At 45.9% G+C, this 24,302-nt stretch overlaps 1 protein-coding gene across 10 annotated transcripts in view; it reads left to right on the forward strand.

Annotated features, from left to right (window-relative positions):
• MAX (MYC associated factor X) overlaps window positions 1–14,238 on the forward strand; it is a 23,670-nt gene extending 9,432 nt beyond the window's left edge. For 4 of the 10 annotated variants that reach the window (XM_014545908.1, XM_005874011.2, XM_005874013.2 and 1 more), the window contains 2 exons: window positions 11,855–11,978; window positions 13,192–14,238. In XM_014545908.1, the coding sequence (XP_014401394.1) occupies window positions 11,855–11,978; window positions 13,192–13,379 (312 nt within the window). In that variant the 3' untranslated portion in view covers window positions 13,380–14,238. Of the gene's footprint in view, window positions 1–11,848; window positions 12,304–12,436; window positions 12,538–13,191 lie in introns of all 10 variants that reach the window. The other 6 variants (XM_014545907.1, XM_005874010.2, XM_005874012.2 and 3 more) reach the window with 4 other exon arrangements.
• Window positions 14,239–24,302: the final 10,064 nt, after the last annotated feature.

Raw genomic sequence — 24,302 nt, forward strand, 5'->3', positions numbered from 1 at the left:
AACGTTTTCCCTGGAGAGGGAGGCACCAGCTTACATTTGAAAACGTTGGAAGCTTTGAGTAAAAAGCCTATGGGTTAGGGTCACTCCTTGGGATTTGGAAGAAACATCTGTTTGCACAGTTAGTTCCATCCTTGACACAGAATGTAGCTGGCCGCTTCTGCAGCAATTCAGTGGTAGGTAAGTGGCGAACTCGGAAGAAGACCTGTGTTGGTTTGTGTGTGTGTGTGTTTAAGGAAACGGTGTTAGAAAAGATGTCTGCTTTGAATGTGTCTCCTCATGGAGCTCTGTGGGTGGGAGTCCTGGGTTTCTTTGGTTATCCAGTCAAATCTGGAACCATCATGGTTTCATTTTGTATATACTGCCACTCTGCTAAGTCATATACTTTATTCCCTGTCTGAGGTGTGGCTTTCTATGTGGCTGAAGCATGGGGTAGGTCTGACCTTTATGAAAACAATAAAACAGGCCATGTGAATACCTAGTATTGCAAAACTAGAATTTGCTGTGGGTTAGACCTACTTAGTATAGACATGGTTTAATGGCCTTGGACCAAGGTTCTTACCTGGAATAACAACATTCCTGGGCGCAACACTGTCTAAAGCACCACAGGAGATCTTTATGATGGGGACAGAGACTAACCCTTTTAGTCAAAGTACACACGTGCAAAGGATTATCTTCCATGCGTGTCTGAATTGTTGACAGTTAGTGCTTATTCATATGCCATGGTATCACTTAAAATGGCGTTGGTGAACTGAATGGACAGAACTGCCTTCTCCTTTAAGTCTCACATCTAACCAGGAGTGGTGCCAAGGCAGTGTTTCCCAAGATGTCCTGTGGACCACCCACATCAGAATCACTACTAAATCTGCCTCTCTGGAGCAGACCTGGGATCTCTGTAACAAGCAGTCAGCTGATTTTTAGGCATTCTTAAGTTAGAGAATACTTTGGGGGAAGCAGGTCACAAGAGCTCAACTATGCCTTTTTTCTTTATCCAGCCTGTTTTACATTGCTGTGACATTCTTCTGTAAGTTCTTAAAACCACATTATCCTAAATCCTGTTGTCTCCTTTCTTCAAGGAAGTTGACGGTTTGAATTTGGTAGCCTTACACACTGAATAGTTTGTCATTCATTGTGGCCTATTCGTTTATTTATTTATTTACTCCACTCAGCAAATATTAAGGGTCTGCTACATGTCAAGCACTGTTCTAGAATACAGCGGTGAACATACAGGCAAAAATAGAAGCTCTTAACCTGGTGAGGAAAAGATGGAAAATGAACTAATAATTGAAAATATATATAGTATATCAGATAAGTGCTAGGAGAAAGTTGAACAGGGAAGGAATGGTTGCAGTCTTCATTAGGGCAGACAAGAAAACTCACTGTCAAGACAACATTTGAGCAAAGATTTGAAGAAAGTAAAGGAAAGAGAACCATGCATCTACCTGGTGATGAGCATCACAGGCAGAGGGAAGGTGAGTAATAGCCCAAAGGCAAGAACCTGGGAGCATTCCTGGGCCCAGCAGGGAGAAGGGGGCTAGACTGGAATGAATAAAGGTACGGTGGCAGGAGATAAGGTCAGAAGTAGAAGACTTGTGGAGGGGAGTGGTCGAGGGGCCAGGTTGCGTAGACCCAATCATCTAAGCAATGAAATTTACATGTGCCTTTCCAATTTCAGAATCCTGCCCTGTGTTTCAATCCATATATTTCACACTGAGCATGAATAAAGGAACTGGTTGTTAGCTAAATTCCACAATCTTCATTAATCTCCTTGTCTGCCAACACTGTTTCACAGATCTACAGGGAGTCTTACAGAATACTTTGGTCTCTCGACTTCCGAGTTCTCACTAAATGTTGCAATTTTTTTTTAAATGTGGTATTTGACCCGAAGGAAATTGGCTAATTCTTGATTTGGATTGCAGTAATTAAGGTTATGACATTATGTGAATAATCATGAAATGATTATTTTACCCTGTTTTAGGGATCTTAGGTTCTTTTTTGTTGTTGTTAATCCTACCTGAGGATATTTTTTTTATTGACTTTTTTTTTTAGAGGTGGAGGGGAGAGGAGAACATTGATATGAGAGAGACACATAGATTGGTTGCCTCCCGCATTCCCACCGACCCAGGCCAGGGATCGAACCTGTGACCCTTTGGTGAGCGGGTCAATACTCTAACCACTGGCCAGGGCAGGGATCTTAGATTCTTGAAGGAAAAACCTCTAGTCTCCTTTATGACTTCTCATTTAGTATTTGGACTATCTGTTATGTGTCCTAGCTTTTTGTTTTTTTAAAGAGAAACCAATACTTACTGAGTTTTATCCTAACCAAGAATGGGTGGCACTTGTATTAAAAAAAGTTTTATGTTTGAGACCCAGACTCCATTATCCTTTGTACCCTGTATTTCTACTATAACATAAACATAAAGAATGGTCACCTTTTGCTTAAGTAAAAAAAATCTGCTAACTAACATGTGTATTGCAGTGTAAAGTGAAATCAGTATAGCAGTTCTATGGTGAGTATTATACTGCTATTGTAACTGGACAATTAGTACTGTTGCTTGCTTCTGCCATTATTACTATATCAGAGGTAAGGAAAGTGGCTCAAAATCATGATTGCGTGATTAGGGGACTAGAACTAGATCATGAACAGGGACTAGAACTCAGGACTGCCGATTGCCAAGTTTTATTTTTCTACAATACCATAGGCCCAATTTAAGGATATAGGTGCTTCTTGGCTTATGATAGGGTTTTGTCTTGATAATTTTTCATGTCAAAAATCTATTTAATACACCTAATCTACCAAACATCATATGTTAACCTCACCTACCTTAAATATGAACACAATATCCCCAAAATGCTGGCAACACAGTGCACTATAGACTATCCATTATTTATCTCGTGATCGTGTGCCTGACCGGGCACTGTGACTTGCTGCCACTGCCCAGCAGCATCACGAGAGGGTATCAATACTACATATCGCTACCCCAGGAAAAGATCAACGTGTATCATTTTCACACCATCACAAAGTTGAAATATCGAAAGTCAAACCATCATAAATCAGGGACTGTCTGTATTTTAAAGAAATTTTGCTTAAGTACTTATATCTTGTTTTTATATTGGGAGCTTCCCCTGGATCAAGGCAGTAATTTTGGCAGTATGTCATACCAAGCCTGCTGCTGAGATACTCCCCTCTGAATTGGCATATGTCAGTAACACTGAAGCACAGAGAGTTGGAGATCATTTAAAGTTCATGAATTTTTCTGTGTCCATATAGCTTCTCTGAGAAATAGACCATTATAGTTGGCAGCCCATTTGGGTTTTCCCATAGTGTTAGCAAATGGACTCTTGAACTCTATTGTCTTGGTTTTATTTCCTGTGTAGTTTTTCACCTGGGCATCCCGCTGGGATGGAAGGGATGATATAAGAACCATCAGCCAGTCAACCAGAGTAAGGGGAATAAGAGCAAGAACAATTGTGGATCCATTTCTTATAGGAAGACATTACTGTTCTTGAATAGAATTATTCTTTGTTTTTAGAGTCCTAGGTTGGGTACTAAGGAGTGTTGCCCAAAGGTTGCTGGCACTGAGCTCACCCTGTTTGTGTGTGGGGCCAGATCTGGTGGGCAGCCCAGGAGTTTGCCTTTACCTAGGGATATAATTCTGCCTGCCACTCCCATCAGTTAGCCCCGTCACCCGAACCAGAGTTACAACCAATTATAATGTCTCGTTAGCATGGTTGACCTTAGTGAGAGAAGGTTCTGTGTCAACATTGTCGTTAGTAGCTGTACAGTGGTTTATAGAAATTTCTCATCTGTAAGTCTCTTGTTAACTGCCTGTTTATCATACTTAATTGCTCTGCCAGGCAGTTGTGCTCTGGATTTCTCCTTTCTAGACAGAGCTGTATTAAAAAGAGGGAGCCCTGGCCGGTGTGGCTCAGTTGATTGAGCGTCATCCTGTGCACTGAAAGGTTGTGGTTCGATTCCTGGTCAGGGCACATGCCCAGGTTGTGGGTTCAGGCCCCGGACACGGGAGGCAACTGGTCGATGTTTTTCTCTAAAATCAATTTAAAAACATATTTTTAAAAAATTACTTTAAAAAAGAGGGACTATGACCTAAAATGGAAATAAAGAAAAACAAGGAGCAAGCATTAAGTTCAGAATTTCTTCATTTGGGGTGAGAATCTGAGGGCACTCCTATCACAGACCCTGGCATATGGTAGTTCCTAGTAGGTAACTGTGGAATGAGCGCCAGAAGAAACAGTGGGCTTGCTTATCCCTTTAACAAAAACAGCAACAGCCAACACGGTTGTGCTCACCTGCTTAATTAAGAGCCGTGTGAGTGCTATAGGGTTTAAAAGGTATAATTGATAGTACCTACTCTTGAGGGTCTTGCTCTCTTGTTGGGAGAGACAATTATTCCTAACAATTAACAAATAATAAGGTAACATTCTGAGCATCAAATAAGAGGTTAAAACACTGAGCTCTAATCTGTTTCATCTTCATTAAAGCCTCGTCTTCTTAACAGGTAGATGTTGGTCATATTTCTTCCCTCCTGGCCTGGCAGACAGTAGAGTGCAGAGTGGGTGTTTATTAACTGAAGGAAGGAAGTCCCCGTCCACCGTGGCCACATTGAACTGGGAGGGGCTCATTCTGGTGGACACCTGTTAAGGCAGGCAGTTTATTCAGCAGCACTGTTTCTATATCATATTTGGGCTGCCGGAGCGATTATCTCCTAAATGAAATGTAAACCACAGTCCTAGCCATTTCACCTCATAACTCATTAAGGTTATTACCTGGCCAGACTGCAAGTTGGGCAATTATTTTCTTCTTAAATTTTCTATATCTTAAATCATTGTCCATAGTTGCCCACTTCTTCCTTAAGCTCTGGGCTCAGCAACTGTAAATGTCCTGATTTATTGAATTATATGTAAACTGTGTTTATGTGCTGCTGGAAACTTCCAAGGGCTTTTCAGTGCCCATCAAGGTAAGGACTGGCATTCCATGTTCTCTAAATAAGGTACCCAACTTGCCTCCTGCTTTTTCTCCTCCTTCCCTTACTGTGGAGGGTGTACAGGGAATCTCATTCTCAGTTTATCTGCATTCTTCCCTTTCCTCAATGTCTAACTCTAGCCTCCCCGCCCAGCTGATGTCAGGTTTTGTGGTGAGGAGACCCACTCACACGGGCTCCCTAGCCTGTGCACTCTTTCCCCACTCATGTGCCTCCATGTGTTTCTCCCTGCCAGTCAGTCTCCCTCTGCCCACCTTCAGGACCCATCTCAAAAACTTCTGCATCCTGAGAGCCCCATGGGTTCATTCTCCCTTGAGTCCCAGTGGCCCTTTCTGGAGCCTCTCCTGTGTTTTCCTTCCACCTAACTAAAGGATGCACTCCCTGAGGGCAGAAGCCTGTCCATCCTCCTGGAAGTCTCTGCAGCGGGGAAGTGCTCACTCCCATGGAGAGGACTAAAGAGCAAGCAAACTCGCTAATGCCTTTTCCATCTTGAGGTTTGGAAGGATAGGAATTGGTTATTAGGCCTTCCCTTAAGCATTTTTCTTTTTTTCTTCTAACAAAATTGCAAAAACTTCCAGCCACAAATACATTTTAAATTTAATATAAATACAATTATAATTGCTGGCACAGTAAAAGTAAAATGGCAAGTGACATTCATTTTAATAATATATTTTATTTAACGGAATTATGCAAAAATAAGTATGACCATAGTATATAATTAATATATTAAAAATTGCCAATGGCCTTGGCCAGTGGCTCAGTGGTTAGGGTACTGGGTTTGATTTCTGGTGAAGGGCATGCACCTGGGTTGCAGGTTTGCCCATGAGCCACAGCCAGGCGTGTGCAGGAGGCAACCAATCAGTGTGTATCTCTCACATCGATGTTTCTCTCTCTTCCCCTCCCTCCCTTTTACTTTCTCTTAAAAAAAAACATCAATGGAAAAAATATCCTCAGGTGAGGATTAACAGTAACAAAAAATGACTGATGAAATATTGTGCATTATTATTTCAAGTGCTTGTTAGCCACCTGTGGCTAGTGGCTATCATGTAGGGCAGTGATGGCGAACCTTTTGAGCTCGGCGTGTCAGCATTTTGAAAAACCCTAACTTAACTCTGGTGCCATGTCACATATAAAAAATTTTTTATATTTGCAACCATAGTAAAACAAAGACTTATATTTTTTATATTTATTTTATATACTTAAATGCCATTTAACAAAGAAAAATCAACCAAAAAAATGAGTTCGCGTGTCACCTCTGACACGCATGTCATAGGTTCGCCATCGCTGAGTAGGGTATTGCATAACAGATACACTCTCTCCATCCCACACTTCCATTTTAATATGACTGAAATTGGGTGCCATCTTAAAGTGGATGTCAAGAAACTTGCCTCTTTTCTCTCCCCTCAAAAGCTGCTATTATTAAATCCATGGATTTGTTAATGGAGTCTGAGAAGCAAGGACATGATTTAGTGATGACCATCTTGGTGTGTGTGGCTGTTTACATAGAATAGATTTCCAGAAGTTGGATTGCTGGGACTAGGGGTAAGAACATCTGGTTTCTTGCTGTGTGTTTCCAAAATGCTTTTCAGGAAGATTGTTTTTATTTATTTATTTTTCAAGCAAATTAGTGTTTTGGGTAGTATCTTTTGAAAGTACCAATTTTACCAATACTGGAAATTTTTTTGAAGGGGGTGACTAATTGTAGGCAAAGGTAGTAATTTTGTATTTTGTTATTACCTGTGAAATTAAATTCATTTCCACATGTTTATTTATTAGTAGTTTTGCTTCTTTGGGTAACTGTGCTCCTGTCCTTCATCAGTAAAGTTTGATGGGAACACAGAAGAAAAAAAAAAGTTTGATGGGAAAGAGTCACACCTTTGTTTCAAACAGCCAAGAGCATAAGAAAAAAGAATACAAGTTTTGAAACATGATTTGTGTTGACTCCTAAACAGATGTCTGACTCTTGGCTTTAACTAGCCCCTTAAAGATCAGGATAGCTCTGCCTCCCTCTGGTCATCAACAGAGTGGTCCTTCAGTTTGGCAGCAGGAAGCCTTGGAGGGGTCACTTGACTGTGATGGCTCTGACCCCACAGCCTGTCTTGTTGGCATTGATGGGGCTTGCATATGGGAAGGAATTTAATGCAAACCCAAATTTATTGTACAGATTCCTTAATTTTTGTTTTCAGAAGATAGCTTATTCAAATAGAAAGGTACACTGGCTTTTACATAGTCCTCCCTTTATCTTAATATGTGTAAAAGCTTGTGCAGGTTACGGAAAATAATGATTTTATTTTCTTTAAAATAACTAGTGCAAAATAAAACAGGTGTCAGTTGGTGAGTCAGTAGTACTTCTTTTTCATTTTCCAGGACATGGCATTTTGGGTCTTGGGGCAACAAGGCAGTTAACATCAACCCAGTAGGACCTGATTTTGACAGTGAAAAGGAAAAAGTGAGCAATACAGCTAAGATCATTGTTTCTCAAGTCAGTGTTAGGGCTGCAGGAATGGCAATGGTGTTTCTAATGTTAACAGTCTAGTACCACTCTTTTCCTTGCCTCTCCCAATCTGATTTCGAAACACCTTGGAGTTCTACACAAATCCAGGTTACTGTAATAAAATTTACAACTTTAAAAATGTGTGGAACTCCTCTCTCATATGAAAAGTTTTGAGAACCATTGCCTTAAACGGGATTTAGTAACCTTGGATGTCATCCTAAGCTTCAGTGTTAACTGCTTTAAGAATCATTTGGGGCCTTAAAAAGGTACTAAGTAGAAAGAGACTCTTGGACTTGAGGCCTTTGGTTAAATATGTAGTCAGTTCTTGCTACAACACATGAAGTGGGTTCACGCTGTTCTCAAGCAGAGGTCTGTCAAAGTGGGTACTCTGGAGGCTGGATTGACCCTTTTGACTCTTTGTTGCTTGGGCAGGGATACAGATGTACAAGCAGCTGCAGCACATGCAGAAGGGGCAAGAATCTTTTGGGCCTCTTGGACAGACTGGGTCTTCATCATTGTCCATTCAGTTTTACTCTTCTGGGTAAATGAAACCACAGCTCTATGGGAATTGTCATTTCCCCTCCCCAGAGCCAGGTTCAGGCAGTTCTCTCAAACATTCTTGCATCTTCAGGCTCTTCTTCTTCATTGCTACTTCTCTGCTAGAAGCCTATTTGGTTTTCACATGTCTTTAAAAGAAAAAGAGAAACAGCCTTCCTTCAATGCAGCTATTACTCCAAGCTACTTTTTTTCCCCATTTTGTTTTCAACCTAATTTTAAAAACTAGTCTTTATATTTGCTTCACCTTCAACTCACTTTTGCACCCATAATCTGTGCAGAGATGATTTACCTAAACTCTCACTCTTCCAAGAAAACCATTCTCACTAGGGTCTTCATTGACATCCTTGTGGATAAATCAGGTGATTCTTTTATAGTCCTTTTTCTCCTGCTCAAACTCCTCTTCATAACAATACTGCCTCTCTAAAACTATGGATGTTTTTTATTAGTTTTTATTAGTGTTCCCAAAATATGGATGTTGGAGGCCTGGGTCAAATTCTGACTCTACTGTTTAGTAGTTATGTAACATTAGGTAAGTTGCAGCTCTTGCGTAAGTTTCCTCATTTATAAAAGAGAGGAAATAATACATCAGTAGGTTGTGAGGATGCCTGGCACTTAGTAAGTACTCAATAAGTATCAGCCATTGTCATTATCATCATCATCATTTGTATCACATGTGCAACCGTGGCTATGGAACAGTATCTGGCAAGGCTGTCCAGTGTCCTTTTGCATGCTCCCCGTGGTGAAAGGCCTGAGGAGCACTTTGCATTAACTCACACTGTTATGTAGCAGGCCCAGGACCTCTTGAGTTCTCTCAGCTGCAGTTCTTCCTGGCCCAGAGTTGGATCCAAACCACTGAAGAGATCTGTTTCTGCTCAGAAAGGCAGAATAAGAATTAGTGTCTTCTTATTTTAAAAACTAGCAGGAAAAAAATTATTCAGATCCTTACTGGTTATCCAAAGACAAGAGTCGATCTTTGGACATGTTAGCATACCTTGTTCTATCTGCTCAGTCACACTCACATGGAAATTGCTGACTCAGCTAATTGATCCTGTTACAGAAACTGAAAGCCCAGGGCCATTCCATAGTCCATGCCATAAAGCCAGGGCTCTTGCTGGCTCATAGTACACTGTTCACATAGTATAAAGTCATAAAAGCAAGGAAGGGCCTGCCCACAGCTCAATCCTGTGGCTGGTCACATGATCTTATATGGTTTAGAATGCTGGGAGGAGGGAATTTTGGGTGAGTCTAGCATTTTCTGGCTCCAACCTTTTACTTCTTCCCTGGACTAGATATATACATGTAAATTTTCAGGAATTCTATATATTGTGCTTTTAAGGTTTTTTTTGTTTTGTTTTTTTTTGTTGGATTTTACTTCTTGTTGAATACTCTGGGGAGAGCGAAATTAAGTTAATTGAACCATTCTTTGAGACTTGCTGAGGAGTCAGGGGCACCGTGAGTGGCCTAGGGTTCTTTTGGAGGGAAGGGGAGATGTGCTATGCTTAGTGTTCTGAAGGCCTTGTGCTGAGTTTATACCAATCCAGCCTTCTTTGGGGACCTCTTGTTCTTAAGACATTCTGTGTCGTTCATTAAAAGTTATCACCCTGAACATTTGCAAGTGTTCCATCATTCATAGATTTTGCTTTTTTTTCCCCCTTTTCCCATATTCAAATGAGTAGTTAAATAAGAGCTAGTGTTGCTTTCTGGGAACTGTTAATTGAAAAAAATAGGCAAATGTGAAGAGAGCCTGCAATGTAAATATGCATAGCAATTAGATGGATCAGTGACGGAGTACATAGAATTTGGAGGGCTAGGTGGGGTCTGAGAGAAATTCTAGTCAGATAAGGAATTGCCACGGAGAGAAATACTTTGTTTGCCATCACAGAGCCCATTAATGACAGAGGCTGGAGTGCACTGTCTCCTGGATTCCTAAGCTCTTCCTTGCCCCTCTGCCACCTATCCGACAGTACTACTTTTAATCCCATATCCAGCATCCAGGGAGGCAGGGTAATTAGTCCCTTCTAATTATGTGTCCTTTTTTTTCTCATTTAATCACCTAATAATTAGCCCTAATAAGAAGTCCCCTTTGGCAGAAATGGGAAACAGCCTCTGAACTAGGTACTTCAGAGGTACCTACTTGCTAGGTACTCATTCTTCCTACATCAGCTGACTTACTTAACTAGAGAAATACAACTGGCTTCGTCTCCATCCTTATGCCTTTGCCTGTGCTCTTCTCGTGGCCCAGAGGGACGCTTTTCTACAAATTCCACCTCAGTCTAACCCAGGGTTCACTATTTCAGGTGTGTGTGTGTACATACATGTACGTGCACGTGCGTGCGTGCACACTCAAAGCCAAAGCCCTAATCAGGAGCTATCTTTCCTGTGGCCTTCCTAATCTGCTTAATTCCTAATCTGTACTACACAGGTTACAGTTATTGGTACTGCCCTGTGATTTGTCTGTGTACAGATACATTTATCTCAACTAGACAGTAAGTAAGCATCAGGGCAGAAGAAACCATGACTAATACATTTGGTTTCCCCACAGTACCTTGCACATAATTCACATCAGATAAAGATGGTCAAATACGAACAGTTTCCTTTTGAGGAAGTTGCCTTAAGGGTGCTATAAGAGGAAAGCAAGCCTGGAAGTTCTAGTACTTGTGAGGACTGCCCAGGCCTCACAAACTTCTCTGATACCCAGCCCAGCCTGAGGTCTATAAATTGAGATTGTCAGGATTTACTTACAAGTGGATTTAGTTTTGCTAGCTGAGTGTGAATGTTTTCTTTGCCCCTTTACCCCTGCTGTGTTCTGGTTACTTAGGACCCAGTGGGGTTGTAATATAAAATTGGTCAAGTTCTGCCCTACCCTGAGTAGCTTTGCTACTTCTCAGCACCCTGGTGGCATGAAGGCCACACTTCAACTACTGGACAGCCCTGCCCTTGGCTTCATTTCCCTTGGCTTTGTACCATCCTTCCAGTTCAGCCTGTTAGCTGAAGGGGATCTTTCAGGCGAGGGTGACCTCCAGGGACAGAGTAACCTGACATCCATTTTATTGGTTCATTAACTTACTCCTCTGACAGTACCTAGGCTACCGTGGCCGTGGTATAGGTGTGGCTGCTTCCTGAAATGGCCCCATCTCATGCCCTTCCTGTGTTGACATCAAGCTCTGACAGCCTTCACGACAGTCTTTTTAGCCCGAAGGTTGAAGTAGTGACACAGCAGCGTGGCTTAATTGGAAATAGTTAACAGTCTGAGGATTTGGCTGAAATCTAGGGCCTTGATGAAAAACTTCGTACCCACTCCCATCCTGAGCCAGCTCCAGCCGCAATCTTGCTCTTATCTTCCTGGCACGGCCACCTGTGGTCAGGCCCTGGCAGAGAATGAGTGGCATAAGCTCTCAGTTAAGTAGTATTTTCATGTTTTCAGACACAGCCAGGCTGCAGACTTGAAAGCAACATAAAGAACCAAAGGGGATGGGAGGAGTGAGTACAAGTTCAGGAGTTGACGGACCTGAGTTTAAATCCAGGCTCTAGCTGGTGGTTTTGAATAAGCCAGTAAACTCTGAGCCTCGGGTTCCTGTGGAGCTACTTCTGAGTGCTGGTGAGGTAAGCCATTTGAAGCACTTGGCACCTTGACTGGCACAAAGAAGACTCTCAGTAGCAATTACTTTGTTTCCTCAGCCTTGTCCCACCTCACCCTCCTGCTTCCCTGCCCCCATGCCGCTGTTGCAGAAACACATAGTTTCCTCACTGCTTGGACTAGGTCTTTATTTTGTTCCCTTTGCTTTTTCTCGTATTGCAACAGGCATCCCGGGCCCAAATCCTAGACAAAGCCACAGAGTATATCCAGTATATGCGAAGGAAAAACCACACACACCAGCAAGATATTGATGACCTCAAGCGGCAGAATGCCCTTCTGGAGCAGCAAGGTGAGCACCTGAGCCTATGGGGCAGCTGGCCCTGCTGCGCTCTGGCCAGGTCAGGGCTTTGCACCTGGGCCTGCAGAACCAGGACCAGGAGTGTGTGCTCATAAGCGGCCGTGGCCCTGCTTCTGAGTCGCTGAGTGTTAGAGCCATCCTGAGGAAGTACCTGAGCCGCCAGTGAGGGAATAGTGGAGTCTAGGGTTTGACATCTGGAGACTTTTCTGAGCTGATCTCTCCCCCTCTTGGGGCTTAGGTGCTCTGCTGTAGTAGGAGGCACACCTGGCATCAGGTGTCTGAAAAGAGCTCAGGTCCTTGGATTGGAGTGTGCTGCGTAAGTACCAGAAATCCAGGTATTCAGGGTCAGTGAGCTCTCCCATTGCCAATGGTAGTCCAATCAGGGCAGCCTATGGGCCAGGCCCATGCTGTTCTCCAATGCTCACATCCGCCTTTTCCTACAACCACAGGGGAAAGCGAGAGCTGATCAAGTTCTTTGTTCCTGGGGAATTCACTTCTCTTCCTCCCTCATGGAAGATGCAAGTAAAAAGAAATGCAAGTAACCACTTGGGTTAGAACACCTCAAATAAAATAAAATAATATAAATGGGTTGACCTTGCAGGCTCAAGATGAGCTGAACTGAGGGATGGGCAGAGGGAGGCAGCAGCGGGTTGGTTCCCGGGCTGAGCAGCCTGCATGTAGGGGCTATGTGTCAGAAGACCCAGGTATTCTGTGTATTGGTGACTTGCTTCCAAGTGTCCAGCTTGTCTTTCCAAGTGGATCTTGTACAAGAGAGCTAAGCCAAAACTTTTCTTTGGCTGATACATCTTATGTCATCCTTCCTGCTGTTGTGTGGCCTTCACGCCTTTATGGATCCTAGCATTGCCAGGCCAGCTTCTCCATTGTCACTGCACTGTTGGGTCCCACAGGGAGCTCCTGTCTCAACACTGGGCTTCTAAGGCAGGACGGTGACATCACAAGCCTTCTCTTTAGGGTTGAGTGGCATTGCAGAGGAGCTGGCCATGTCCACTGGGCTCCAGGTCTGGCTGGGAAAGGAGGGACATGAAGTGTGCTGGTGGAACAGCCACCAGAAGAGAGTTATTTCTGAGCCTCAGGGCCCGGCAAGCCCTTCGGAAGAACAGGCTGGACCCTGACCTGAGACTCAGTTATTCTAGCTTCTCCTCTGTCTCAGAGGCTGTAACCCACTCGCTTGGTTGCTTTTCAGTCCGTGCACTGGAGAAAGCGAGGTCGAGTGCCCAACTGCAGACCAACTACCCTTCCTCAGACAACAGCCTCTACACCAACGCCAAGGGCAGCGCCATCTCTGCCTTCGATGGGGGCTCGGACTCCAGCTCAGAGTCGGAGCCTGAAGAGCCCCAAAGCAGGAAGAAACTCCGGATGGAGGCCAGCTAAGCTCTGCCGGGCAGGCCAGCAATAAAAACTGTCTGTCTCCTCCGTCGTCTCATCCTCCTTTCAGTTCATCCTTAGAACCCTCAGAACCATTTAAGAGACTCTATTTTTTTCCTTTCTCTTTTTTTTTAAATTTTATTTTTACGTAGAAGCTCTTGGACAACAGCTCTCGTTCTCCTTCCCTACTTCCACTATTTTTTTTTTTAATGTTTCCCTTCAGGGATTCCCTGTCCCCACCAGGAATTTTTAAACCAAAACACCCCAACTTGGCAGCTTTTTCTGTGGAGGACAGACGGCCGGCCGGACCTCTGAGCACATGGTGTCCTGACCACCCACCAGCTCCTCCAGCCCTGCCGGGCACAGGCCCGGAGGACTCCTACCCCTCCCAGGCCTCCCCGGGCCACCCTTGCCTCTGTTTGATAGACTTTGTGAATCTGTGGACTGCTCTACTTTAAGAAGATGACTGGTTTAAGAAGTGATGAGAATTAAAAAGCTATTTATCGCTCCTGTTGAAAGACCAGATCCTTGAAGAAGTTTGTGGTGTGAAAGGAAGTGGGGACAGAGTTGCAGCACAGTCTTGGGCCTGTTTCACTCCTGCTTCTCTCAGCCAGCCTTCGGGAGGGCCTCGGGACACTCGTGTGGTGTGGGGGGCGTCAGCAGTGAAGTGGCCGCCAGAGGGTGCTGGGGGTGGGAGGGCAAGGAGGGAGGAGCGGGTGGGGTAGAGGTTTTGTATTGAGGGCCAGTGATGATGTTTTGATATTTATTTCCTGCTACTGAAATTTGAATCTGAGTGAATTGTCCCTATTTCTGATGATGTCGGTATTGCAAAGCGACAGATTCATAAAGTAATGATCAAATCTTCCTTTCTTTCCGTGTGTATTTCTAAGAAATAGAGCCAACTGATTTTGTATGTAAATACCAAGAGCAATTTACCTGGTACTAAACCCGCACCCCAGTGCGGCCCCTTCCCACCCTTGCCCCACGTCCTTTCCGACTGTTCTGGAACCTGTCCCCACGGTGACCCAGCCCTGGTTCTGGCTGCGGTCAGCAGCTCCCAGTGAAGGGTTTTGTGTGTTTAGGCCTCATTTCTTTGTCTTTTTCCTACTCCGTTCCTGGCATTTGCTGATTTCTAGTGTATACTCTGTAGTCTCAGTCCGTGTTTGATTCCATTCCATGGAAATAAAAAGTATGTTGTACATACTGCCGAAGAATTGTCTTGCAAGTTAAGGCTTCCCCCTTTACTATAAGACTATAAATAAAAACTTATTTTATCCTTCTTGGTGGTGGTGTCTTCTTGCCCTTGCAAAGGCCAAGATGCTTAAGAGAAGAGCCCTGTGGAGGCCACTAGGCCTGAGAGAGGAGCAGCGGTCACTTATGTGGCCTTGCAAAACTGAAAGCAACCATAGCCAGAGCAGTTCCCTTTTCATTCTAAAGGCTCAGCTTAGCCCAGGCAGGGCAGGGGGTGGATAAACTGGTGGTGGTGACTTTGCTCATTGGATAGAAGCTTTTATTATTATTTTAAAAATATTTTTATTGATTTCAGAGGGAGAGAGATAGAAACATCAATGATGAGAGAGAATCATGGATCGGCTGCCTTCTGCATGCCCCCCATTGGGGACCGAGCCCACAATCTGGACATGTGCCCTGACCAGGAATCCAACAGTGACTTCCTGGTTCATAGGTCGACGCTCAACCACTGAGCCACACCCAGCTGGGCAGATAGAAGCTTTTAAAGTTCCAACCGGGATGGGGTTATTCAGGGCAGCATTTCTAGACCCAGTTCCTGCTAAATAAATGACCCTTAGGGAGTTGGTAGCCGAGCTGTGGGTTTGGGTTTCTCCTGGTAATGAATGCCCACTTCAAAGGTGACCCATGTACTCTAGGATCTGTCCGTTTTTAGCAGTTCCAACATAGTTAGAGGAAGCAGCAGAGCTGACAAGGGCTGGAAGTAAAGGAGGCTTCAACAGCATCAAGTGAGGGACCAACACCAGCCCGAACTTGTTTGACCTTGAAGGGAAGAGGGTTTCTGGCCAGGACACAGCTCAGCTTTGGTTTTCCTGTCTAGCTGGCAGGAAATATTGCTGTACCTAGACCAGGAGAGTGAAGTCAAATCAATTCTTTGCTTTGTCACTTTTCAGAATGGTAGTGCTGGACCCCTGTCAGTGGGATTTCAGATCCACAGTATCTCTTTTTGGTTAATGGGAGTTACAGGTGGGTCATGATTCTACAAGAGGCAGACTGTAACATGATCAAACTCCCTCCCCCCAACCATGATTGCAAGGATGTTGGGAGCACAATCCCATTTATTAAAGGCATTCCATTTCAAGACAAATGAAAGGAATAAGACAAATTGGAATGAGAAGTCAGATGATTTCTTAATCCCTCCAAGTTAGCATGCTTTCCTCCTCTTTTTCATTGCTTTTTACTATATCTCTTTGCATGTCTGGCCGTAATTATAAACTCCACATCGCACACAGCTGGCTTGGTCAGTGTAGGCATTAGAACCGACTGCAGGTTCTAAGCCGGGGATGAGATGCAAGGAGTGTGGAGCTGGGCGCCCGGTAGTCAGGGAGCCAGCACAGGGATAGGCAATGTCCCTGAGAGCAAACTCCTGGCTCCAGCATACTGGCTAGACAAGGGGTTACATTTTCGGCTTCTCAAAATTTCAAAAAACCTGTTGGAAGAAGAGCCACAACGGGTAGCTGACTCACCTGGGAAATCGGAAGCCCTTGACTGACTTGCTGAGCAGACTGGCAAGTGGTGGGGAAAGGTGGTACCACTGGGAGCAGCTGCCTGGAAAGAAACAAGGTAAGAAATCCAAGCTAGAGATTGTGCTTTCTAAAGGGGACTAGTGAAAGTCACAGCCATGCTCCTGGTGTGTGTGTCCAGGGAACCAGTGTCTACCCACCAGGACAGCGACGTCTGACCGTGGTTTACTCTCTGACAGCAGTGTTATTCTCTGGTTTGTTCTCGCTATTGCGCTCTGGACAGTCCCATGCAATGCCAGAGAACATGGTGATTCCCTGGGTAACTGCAGCAGGTGGCGTCACTGAGGATCCTGTTAAAAGCCCTGTTTTTTTCTTAGGGTGAACTTGATGTTTTCCTATTTTTACAATTAATTGCCCCAAGTAAAAGGGTATTTTAAATGGCTCAGCTTTAAAAAAAAAAAAAAGCAAAAGAGAACTCATGGACATGGACAACAGTGTCATGTTAGTGCAGTGAGGGCGAACCTATGACACGCATGTCAGAGGTGACACGCGAACTCATTTTTTTGGTTGATTTTTCTTTTTTAAATATATAAAATAAATATCAAAAAATTTCTATATGTGACACGGCACCAGAGTTAAGTTAGGGTTTTCCAAAATGCTGACACGCCGAGCTCAAAAGGTTCGCCATCACTGTGTTAGTGAGTGGGGGAGGGAAGGGTGGTGGAGTAAGAGGACATAGAGGGGATAAATGGTGGTGGAAAAAATAAAATAAATGGCCCAGCTTTTTAAATTCTTGACATGCTTATCCCATACAATTCCCTCAGCTCACAGAGCTGTCCTGGTTGGAAAGGTTTAAAGCACAAGACTGAATAGATGCTAGAACAGAGTAGTGTTTGGTGATGGCCTGAAGTCAGACTGCCTGAGTTCAAAGTCCCAGCTCTGTCCATGGTGGGGGAATCTCAGGCAGGTCACTTCTCTCGGCCTCAGTGTCCTCCTCGGTAAAATGAGGATAATAATAGTACTAACCTCGTAAAGTGGTTGTGAAATATGCTTATCATGTGCTTGACCTTGGGACCAAGTGAGCACTCAGGTAGGCGCCAGCTGTCGTTACCGACACACAGCGTGTGACCAGGGCTGAATCTGCAGGATGGAAAAATCCAGCTCCCGCAGCCCTCTCTGCAGAGTGGGAGGGTGGGCTTCCTGGTGTCTCGCAAATGCTTCCCGACCCTCAGACGTGCCCTGTTCTTACAAGGCAGAGAGAATCAAGAGACAGCAAGGGAACCCCAAGACTGGACTGATGCACTCTTCAAAACCAAAGAGGCCCCATAGCTGCCTGGGTCAGATCTGGTGTCAGCCCAAGCGAGGTTGTGCCATCCCCTCCTCCTGCCATTCAGTGGTGTCTCTGAACTTGTGCAATTGGACAATCTGCCCAGGAAGAATCACTCAGAAGCCCCCATGGTGTTGATACTCAAGTGGGGCCCTGGGCCATGCCCAGGGGTGCTTGTTGAAAGGAGTCCTGGGCCCCCGCTCCCCTGACCTAAAGCATACTGTGGCCCACCACCCAGGCTGAGTTGAAGAAGCTCTGACTCCCAACAGTAAAATAGCCCAGGGAACAAAAGGAAGCTGTTGGGGAAAGTGAGGTATGGAAGACTGAATTAGCAAAGTGTGGCTGAGGCCAGGCTCTCTAAGGCTGCACTTGGACAAAGGTGAGGGATGGGAGGGGGCTTGGGAAAATAGTCCATTTGATGGTGTTTGACAGTGTTTCCTTCCCCCAGGGGGGCTCGAACACTCAACTGGCCAACAGCCGCCCAGCCTGCTTTTGAAGCCCACTGCTCCCAGGAGAGGGTGACATCATGGGGCAACACCCGTTTTTATGCCATGCACTGGCTGTTCTCCGGTCACCAGGCAGGTTTATAAGCCAGCCCGAGCGAGGCTTTCTCTCAAGCTCTTTCCCAGGCTCCATCCTGGACAGTCTCCGGGAATGTGAAACCAGAGCCTTTTTTTTGTTCAAATCTGTTTCTCTGGCCTGTGGAGGAAACCCAGGTAGGGAATCGTTTCCCAGCCTCCACTCTGGAGGCGCAGTGGGACACTAGGGGAGAACAGGACCCTTCTGAGGCACTGCTAGGTCGTCCCTGGGCAAAGGCAGAATGTCCTTTAGAGTCTGGGGTTTACTAAGCCCCAGACTTTCCCAGACTATAGACAACAATGCATAGTTTCGCCCTAACCGGTTTGGCTCAGTGTATAGAGCGTTGGCCTGCGGACTGAAAGGTCCCAGGTTCGATTCCAGTCAAGGGCATGTACCTTGGTTGTGGGCACATCCCCAGTAGGGGGTGTGCAGGAGGCAGCTGATCGATGTTTCTCTCTCATCGATGTTTCTAACTATCCCTCTCCCTTCTTCTCTGTAAAAAATCAATAAAATATATATTTTTTTAAAATGCATAGTTTCTAGTTAATTCCTCAGGTAGAAAATCAAATTGGCCAAATACCCCATCCCTGGACCAGTGTGAAGAAGCAGGCTTGCCTGAGTGCAGGGCTGAGTGACGACATCAGTTAGGCCCCACGTGTTTTGGAAGCTCTCCCAGCAAACCGCCATCACCCACTGTGTCAGTGCCATTGCTTCTCAGGATCAGGGTGGGGCCAGGAGCTTCAGAACCAGTGCCAGGTGGTTAGGTCACAGCCTCTGAGCCCACCTGTCTGAATTGGCTCTAAGTGGCACTGCCCTGGTTTCCTGAAGCACAACATGAGGACAACAGCAGCACAAAGGCATAAGGCGGGCAGTGAGCCCTTTCTGTTTGAGTTATGTTGAAATATGGAGTGAATAAATCCCATCCTTCAGTGCATTAGAGTCCTTAAAGGGGAAGTAAATGCATGTTGAATACCAAAGGCCGGTAACCAAAAGGCTCTGCTTGGTTTCTGAAGGAACTCATGAAAGACCTTGAATCTGAAAAAAATCTGGACTTTGGAAATGAAATTTACCCTTGCTGGCCGGATCAGAACTATTGCTTTGTACCGCTCTCCTCCTGGTTTCAGGTCTTGTTCTGCAGCGCCTGGTGGTCTGCACCATGGTAGGCACAGGCACTGCAAGCCCATCTTGTGCCTGCCCAGTGGTTCCCAACAGGGCCTGGTAAAGACAGGGTTGAACCCTGGTTACTCAGACTTTCCGGGGTGAGGCGGGGACAGACTACCCTGTTGGCTCTGTACGGTCTGACAAGTGGTCCACTCCAGCTCACCCTGACTGATGTGTGTGCCCTGTGACACCCAGTAAGATGGGCGTGTCTAGAAGAGAACCAAACAGGTGGCCCTGGACAATTCACAACCAGCCAAGCAGGTTCCCTCCTGCATCCAGTGCTGGGTGCCAGCTGCACCAGCAGGCCTGTGCTGACTGCCAGGCCCCATTTAGGATTGTTTTCCTCTGCTGTCCATTGCAGGGGTGGGGCCCTCGGACACCCACAGCCTTCTCTGGGCAAAATTATCCGGCCACGGTCTCTGCTATTAATTTTAAACGACAGAGGAATCAAGGATCCACTGTTAAATTGGTGCCAGAACCTTCCCCTCCAGTGCTGAGCATGGTGAAGGTTTGAGCCTCCTGCCAAGAAAAACAGAAACCTGGTGGCTCCCATGGCAGGCCTGTAGGGAAAGGTACGCATGCCACAAGCCAGCTCCTGCAAGGGCCCAGTGAGCCATGCAACATCTGGTTCAAGAAATAACCAATGTGATTTCACCTACATGCGGAATCTAAAGAACAATATAAACAAACAAGCAAAACAGAAATAGACTCACAGATACAGAGAACTGACTGATGGGAGACTGGGTGAAAAGGTGAAGGGATTGAGAAGTACGGATTGGCAGTTACAAAATAGTCTTGGGGATGTGAAGTACAGCATAGAGAATATAGTCAATAATATTGTAATAACTATGTATGGTGCCAGGTGGCTATTGGAAATACCGGCAGAACATTTTGTAAAGTATGATTGTCTAACCACTATGCTGTATACCTGAAAGTAATACAAAATAATATTGAATGTAAAAAATAATATACTTTTGACTTAAAAAATAATAACCAAATGGGTGTGTAGAGCTGCCACCCATACCCCTGGCCACTCATCACCAGCCAGAGAAGTCCAGCTGTCCGTGTGGCTCCTACATGCCTGCTTGAGAGCTTGGTTGTTTCCTACCTATTGGGTATATCTAGGGCTAAAGGACAGCTGCCAATGGCTTTGGGCCAAAGGCCACAGCAAGGCCAGCCAGCTGGGAGAAGGAATGTCACGTCCACAGTATGTACCTACTACAAGGCCAGCAGTAGACTGTGTAAGGGAACTCTGGTTCAAACAACCTGACTGTTTCCCATCCAGGAAACGAATCCAGGGCCCCTCCTCTGCAGAGTGCTGCCCTGAACACATTGTCAGGCATTCCAACTGGGAGCTCCCATGAGGCCAAGACTGGTCTTCGTGCCTGTGGCTGCACCCCTAGCACAGTGACTGGCCTATCACGGGTAGCCCACAAATACTCAGGGGGGGTGTATGTGCCAGTGGACTTAGCTCCCCAGTGTACGTTCATCTCTGCACTTCTAGGTCAGCCTCTGCATGAGTTCAACCCACAGGTATTGGAGCAGCACGTATTAGCCCAGCTAATACAGGGCAGCTAATGGAGCCAGGGCCCTGCCTTCAAAAAGCTTAGAGTGGGCAGAGACCTGGTTCTTGCACATGGCACAGAAGTACAGGTCAGGGCTCTGATGGCCCGAGGAGTTCACAGGTTGGGGGCCTCGATGAGAGAGGGCTGGCATACAGGAGGGACAAGGAGCAGGGCTAGGTCATCATGCTCTCCTGCCTTCCTCCCTGTCAGCTGGCAGAGAAGCTGGGGAGAGGCTGCTGAAGGGAAGGTGGGCCAAAGCCTTTGCTCTGCATGGGCTGACTCACCCTTCACATTCCAACACATTCACTGGCCACCTTGGTATCGAGGCTCCTGGCAGCCACTGCTCCCAGAGAGGGAGGTACCTGCGTGGTGGAGGCCAGCAAGCTCCAGCCTTCCTCGGGAGCACAGCGTCGCTCTCCCAGGTGCTCATGTCATCATCCCCATCATCATCCCCTGCACAGAGGTGCTACGTGCAGGGCACTCACCACCGGCCTGCAGGCACTGGCCAGCACACCTGGGGAACAGAGCCTCTCCGCCGAGGCCGAGGGTCCACCGAGCCTTCCCCTAGAGAGAGCTGTGGCACTGAGCTGCTCTGAGTCCGGTAGCTGAAGCCCCAGTGCCCATCGGCTCAGGTACAGCAGATGGAACATGAAGTCTCACATCCAAGATAACCGACATGCAATACTTTTTATTATGGAAGAATTTTATTGTGACCAAAAGTTGAGAGACTAGTGTGCTGAACCCCAATGTCCTCATTGTCCAGTGTCAATGACTATCAACATGCAATACTTCTTGAAAGAAAAATGGATTTTAAAATGCATTATTATTATTATTAAGAAAGTGTGGGTATGTCAGAGGGACACAGAAGCTAACTAAAAGAGCTCCTAATGGCCAACGCTAGGACAATCGGAGCAGCAAAAAAACAGAGTATTGGAACATAACCCAACATATAAAATAAATATTCATGAGTCCATACTAATATAAATAAATGATTGAAAAAAATAAATAGAGAATAGATAAGCCTCCCATACTGAATTCCAAATAATTTATCTAGGTACTCCACCGTCAAGGACGTGGAGGGCATAACGCCCCATTCCCGAAGTGTGGGTGGTGCACCAGGGCCTCCTTCTAAAGGATGCATCTGGGAAAGGGAAGAAAGAGGAGCCTTAAGGAGGAGCCTGACAAGCACCAGCTCAGCCAGGAGGTTAAGGTTAACAGTATCAGTGGGGAGCCACGCTCACCAGCATGTACCCTTGATAGGATGTGATGAGAGGGCACTTACCTCTGAGGTCTTCTCCCCAAAACCCAGAGCCCCAGACTAATCATGAGAAAAGCTTCACACAAATTCCAATTGGGGACATTCCACAAAATACCTGACCAGTGCTCCTCAAAACCGTCAAGGTCACCCCAAACAAGAAAAGTCTGAGGAATTGTCACAGCCAAAAGCTTCCTAAGGCGACGTGACAACTAAATGTAATGAGCTATCCTGGATGGGATCCTGGGACAGAGAAAGGGCATTGGGTAAACACTGAGGAATCTGAACGAAGTATGGACTCTAGTTTATAAAACTGTATCAGTATTGGTTCATTAGTTGTGAGAAATGCACCATATTCAGTAAGATGATAACAATAGAGGAAACAGGCTAAGGGGTATAGATCGACAAATGTTTATTTTAAAAAACGCTTTCTTGTTCTTGTTATTCTGTAAGAGCTGTGTTTCCGCGGGGGGGTGGGGGGCGAGGGGGGAGCAGAGGACAGGGAAAGTTTTGTTCAGTGGGTTGGTGAAGAGCGCTCTGTCCCCACCTGCCTGGTTTGTTCTTGCAGGCGCCCGAGAACTAGGAGGGCAGAACATCAGCGGCCAGGCCCCGTGCCCTGGCCTCCTGCACCAGCTGGTGGGAAGCAGTGGTGAGGTGGTTTATTGCAGGGAATGAAAGGGGATGTCCAGGAAATGGCCAGGCGTGCCGGCCAGGCTGGAGAAGGCTGGCTGCCACTGGGGCTGCGGTCAGCTCCCAGAAAGACTGATTCACCACGGCCTCGCTGTGAGTCATGCAGGGTCACGCTCTGCAGTGCAGTGGCACGCAGTTAGTGCCAGGGGCTTAGGCGGAGAGCGGGAGAGGGGTTAAAAGGGTGAAGTGAGCCTGCCCCTGCTGTTTGTTGTCACCATCCTCATCCAGGTAAAAGATGGGGCAGGCATTCAAGGTCTCAGCCACCCAGTCCTGGAGGCACCCCCCGCCCCCTCCTGAGACCACCCATGCTATCTTCTTTAGAGACCTGGGGTTGTGGAAGGGCATGGCCCTGGAGGCAGCAGATCTGGGTTCAGGTTCAGACTCCACCACTTGATACCTAGGAAACCTTGGGTGATTCACTTAGCTCTCTGACCTGTTTCTCTAGTTGTAAAATGCAGATAGTACACCTGCCTCACCCACCTCATGAGGTTGAGTCAAGGATCAAATGTGGAGTTAATAGACCAGGAAGCATTCTCTTAGGGATGTTGTTTGGGTGGGTGTGGCCAGGGTGGTCAGTGTTCTTAAGTCACCAAGTAAGGACGTGCGTGGCCCTGGGGCTAACCTGGGATGGAGTTTTGTATGACTTAGGATGTTTTGGTGGCAAGTACAGTAATAGTAAATCCAACTCCAGTTGGCTAATAGTTGAAACATCCGGAGGCAGAGCTGGCCCCAGGAGCAGTGTGATCAGGGTTCTGGTCCTGCTGCTCAGTCTCCCAGGGAATCTTATGTACTAGCTTCTACGGCTGGCTTCCTTGTAGGTAGGAAAATGGTTCTGTAGGAGTCCCAGGCCACACATTCCCCCATCCCTAATAGGGATAGCTGTTTGTTTTTGTTTTTTGTTTTTTTTTTTATCATAACATGTCTAGGGCTTCTCTCTTTGGTCTATTTCAGGCCACATGCTTGGCTCTGAATCAATCAGCACAGCTAGGACAAGCCATGTTGATTGCTTAGACCTGGGTTATTACCAAACCTTAACAAATTACGGAAGCAGAGAGGCGGACTAAAATGATTGGCTTAGGCCAGTCAGGGCTTGGACCTGGAGGTAGGAGGGGGTCAAATCCATGCAAGCTTTTTGTCTGCCACAGTTAGGAAACGGGAAATGATGCCAACAATGTCCACTAACATGTTTCTATCACAGTAAGAATTCACCATAATAAACAATGGTAATTAGCCTCCCTAGCATCCGTTTCCCCTTTTTGGCTACAATCCTAACTTACGTTTTGGGCTTCATTTGATGCCAACAATGTCCACTACATGTTTCTATCACAGTAAGAATTCACCATAGTAAACAATGGTCATTAGCCTCCCTAGCATCCGTTTCCCCCTTTTGGCTACAATCCTAACTTACGTTTTGGGCTTCATTCCTTTCCTATTCTTAGTCCATGTGCTTCCGTTGGAACTCCATTTCCCACTCATGGAAGAAGCCCGTGATTAGGACTTAGGCCAATCAGTGCCCTGTAATCTGGCCACTGGATTGCTTCTCTGGCACTTGGTTTGATCAAAGCCAGTGAAACACAATGATTCTCACTGGGAAGGAAGGCTGGGACTGTTGCCTGCTGCTCTTGTCTGCTGAACTTGACC

This window comes from Myotis brandtii, unplaced genomic scaffold (genome assembly GCF_000412655.1).
Source record: "Myotis brandtii unplaced genomic scaffold, ASM41265v1 scaffold423, whole genome shotgun sequence".
NCBI lineage: Eukaryota > Metazoa > Chordata > Mammalia > Chiroptera > Vespertilionidae > Myotis > Myotis brandtii.